The sequence below is a fragment of the Lactuca sativa genome, chromosome 2 (assembly GCF_002870075.4).
Source record: "Lactuca sativa cultivar Salinas chromosome 2, Lsat_Salinas_v11, whole genome shotgun sequence".
Classification (NCBI taxonomy): domain Eukaryota; kingdom Viridiplantae; phylum Streptophyta; class Magnoliopsida; order Asterales; family Asteraceae; genus Lactuca; species Lactuca sativa.
The window spans coordinates 43470557-43472675 of NC_056624.2; the positions used below are offsets into that span (position 1 = coordinate 43470557).

Sequence of the window (2119 nt, forward strand, 5' to 3'; positions counted from 1 at the left end):
TCTGTTCGGAACTTCACTTCATTCTTCAACTCTTCATCTTCGAACAGGTTCCGGAGCACTCTTCCCCGCGGAACAACCATAATAAGGAATAAGTACTTAGGATTGCTAGAGGTTCACTTTGTACGTTCCAACACAACCGAACAGCTAGCTCCAAGCGAATCTCTAAAAGAAAGTTCTATATTCTAGGGGGAGGGTTCATCGACATCAAATAACCCTGAATCGTCTTTCCAAGAGGAAAATCCATCACCAATAAAAACTCAAGACTTATCTTTCAAATGGGAGCATCCGATCCTGATTTTGAAGTCGTCTCATCATTCGAGGGGAAGAATCATAATACAAATGATGATTCAGATTTTCAATCAGAATTGGAAGAGGAAATTAATGCCGAATTGGATCTAGCCTGTGATCCGAACTACCCTCCCCTCGCAAAATGGACAAGAGATCATCCTAAAACTCAAGTAATTGGTGAAGCACCTGAGGGACTTCTTACTCGATCTCAAATAAAAGCAAAGCAAACTGCTCTTTTCTCTCAGGTTGAATTTTGCATGTTCAACTCGTTCGTCTAAAAAATAGAACCAAAAATGTTTAACATTGCACTAGATCACTCAGATTGGTTACAGGCAATGCAAGACAAACTCCATGAGTTTGAGCGAAATCGAGTTTGGAGACTTATTCCCACACCAAAGGATGCATCTGTCGTTGGCCTAAAATGGGTTTTCAGAAATAAAATGGACAAAAAAGGGAATGTGATTCGTAATAAAGCGAGATTGGTTATGAAGGGATATTGTTAGGAAGAAGGTATCGACTATGAAGAAACCTTCGCTCCTGTGGCAAGGTTAGAATCCATGCGAATCTTTCTAGCATATGATGAGCTATAGGAGACCATATACATTGAGCAACCACCAGGTTTCGGAACGAAAGCCACCCTGATCACTGCTATATTCTAGATAAAGTCGTCTATGGGTTAAAACAAGCTCCTAGAGCCTGGTATGAAACCCTTACTCGATTTCTAAAAATTTCAAAGTTTAAACAAGGTTTGGTTGACCCAACCTTTTTTCGTAAGAAAGAGGGTGACCACTTAATGATCGTTCAAATTTACGTTGATGACATCATCTTCAGTTCCACGAATCCCAGCCAAACTGTTGAATTCAAGTTGTTCATGGAGACTAAGTTTGAGATGAGCTCAATGGGTCCAATTAACTTTTTTCTTGGCTTGAATATTCGACAGGGACCCGAAGGCATGTTTATCAATCAAGAGGCCTACACAAAGACACTGCTAGCAAAGTTTGGCATGATGGGTGATTCCAATGTAAAGGTTCCCATGGCGTTTGGAACAAAGTTAACACCATCTTTGGAGAAACCGGTTGTTGATATGACTCTTTATCGAAAAATGATAGGATCTCTAACGTATCTAACAACCATTCGACCAGACGTAATGTTTTCTGTTCGTTATTATGCTAGGTTCCAGGCTAATCCATGCGAACCTCATATGGTGGATGTTAAGAACATCTTAAGATATTTGAAGAGAACCTCTTCTCTCGGTCTGTGGTATCCTGCTAAATCAGGATTTTTCATACAAGTATTCTCTGATGCTGATCTTGGAGGATGTGGTCTGGACCGAAAGATCACTACAGGCGGATGTCAATTTCTCGATGGTAAACTTCTCGGCTGGCAGTCAAAGAAACAAACATATGTTTCTCTCTCTACAGCCGAAGCTGATTATATCGCTGCAACATCTTGCATTTCTCAGGTCATTTGGATCCAAAGCCAACTTAGAGATTATGGCCTTAACATGAAGAAGATTCCAATTTATTGTGACTCTGAAAGCGCTATTAGAATCTATCATAATCCAGTGCAACACTCCAAGACGAAACATATAGCACTGTGATATCACTTTACAAGGATCACGTAGAAAATGGAAATGTTGAAACTCACTTCGTTCGGTCCTCTGATCAATTGGCTGACATCTTTACTAAGGCCTTGTCTGAAGCATCATTTAATAAAATACTACAAGGCTTAGGAATGATGGAAGCTGAGTCAGTTCCAAAACCACACTCGTTTTATTAAGTATAACTTTCGCTTTCGCTTTCTTTAAGTTTTTTTTAACAACTGCAATGAG

The 2119-nt window shown here is 39.8% G+C and overlaps 1 protein-coding gene across 1 annotated transcript; it reads left to right on the plus strand.

Annotated features, from left to right (window-relative positions):
* The first annotated feature begins 275 nt into the window (after positions 1-275).
* On the plus strand, positions 276-1888 carry LOC128132294 (uncharacterized mitochondrial protein AtMg00810-like). Its single transcript, XM_052768810.1, has 2 exons — positions 276-533; positions 1229-1888. The coding sequence occupies exons 1-2, from the start codon at positions 276-278 to the stop codon at positions 1886-1888; spliced, it is 918 nt and encodes a 305-aa protein (XP_052624770.1).
* The last annotated feature ends 231 nt before the right edge of the window (positions 1889-2119 follow it).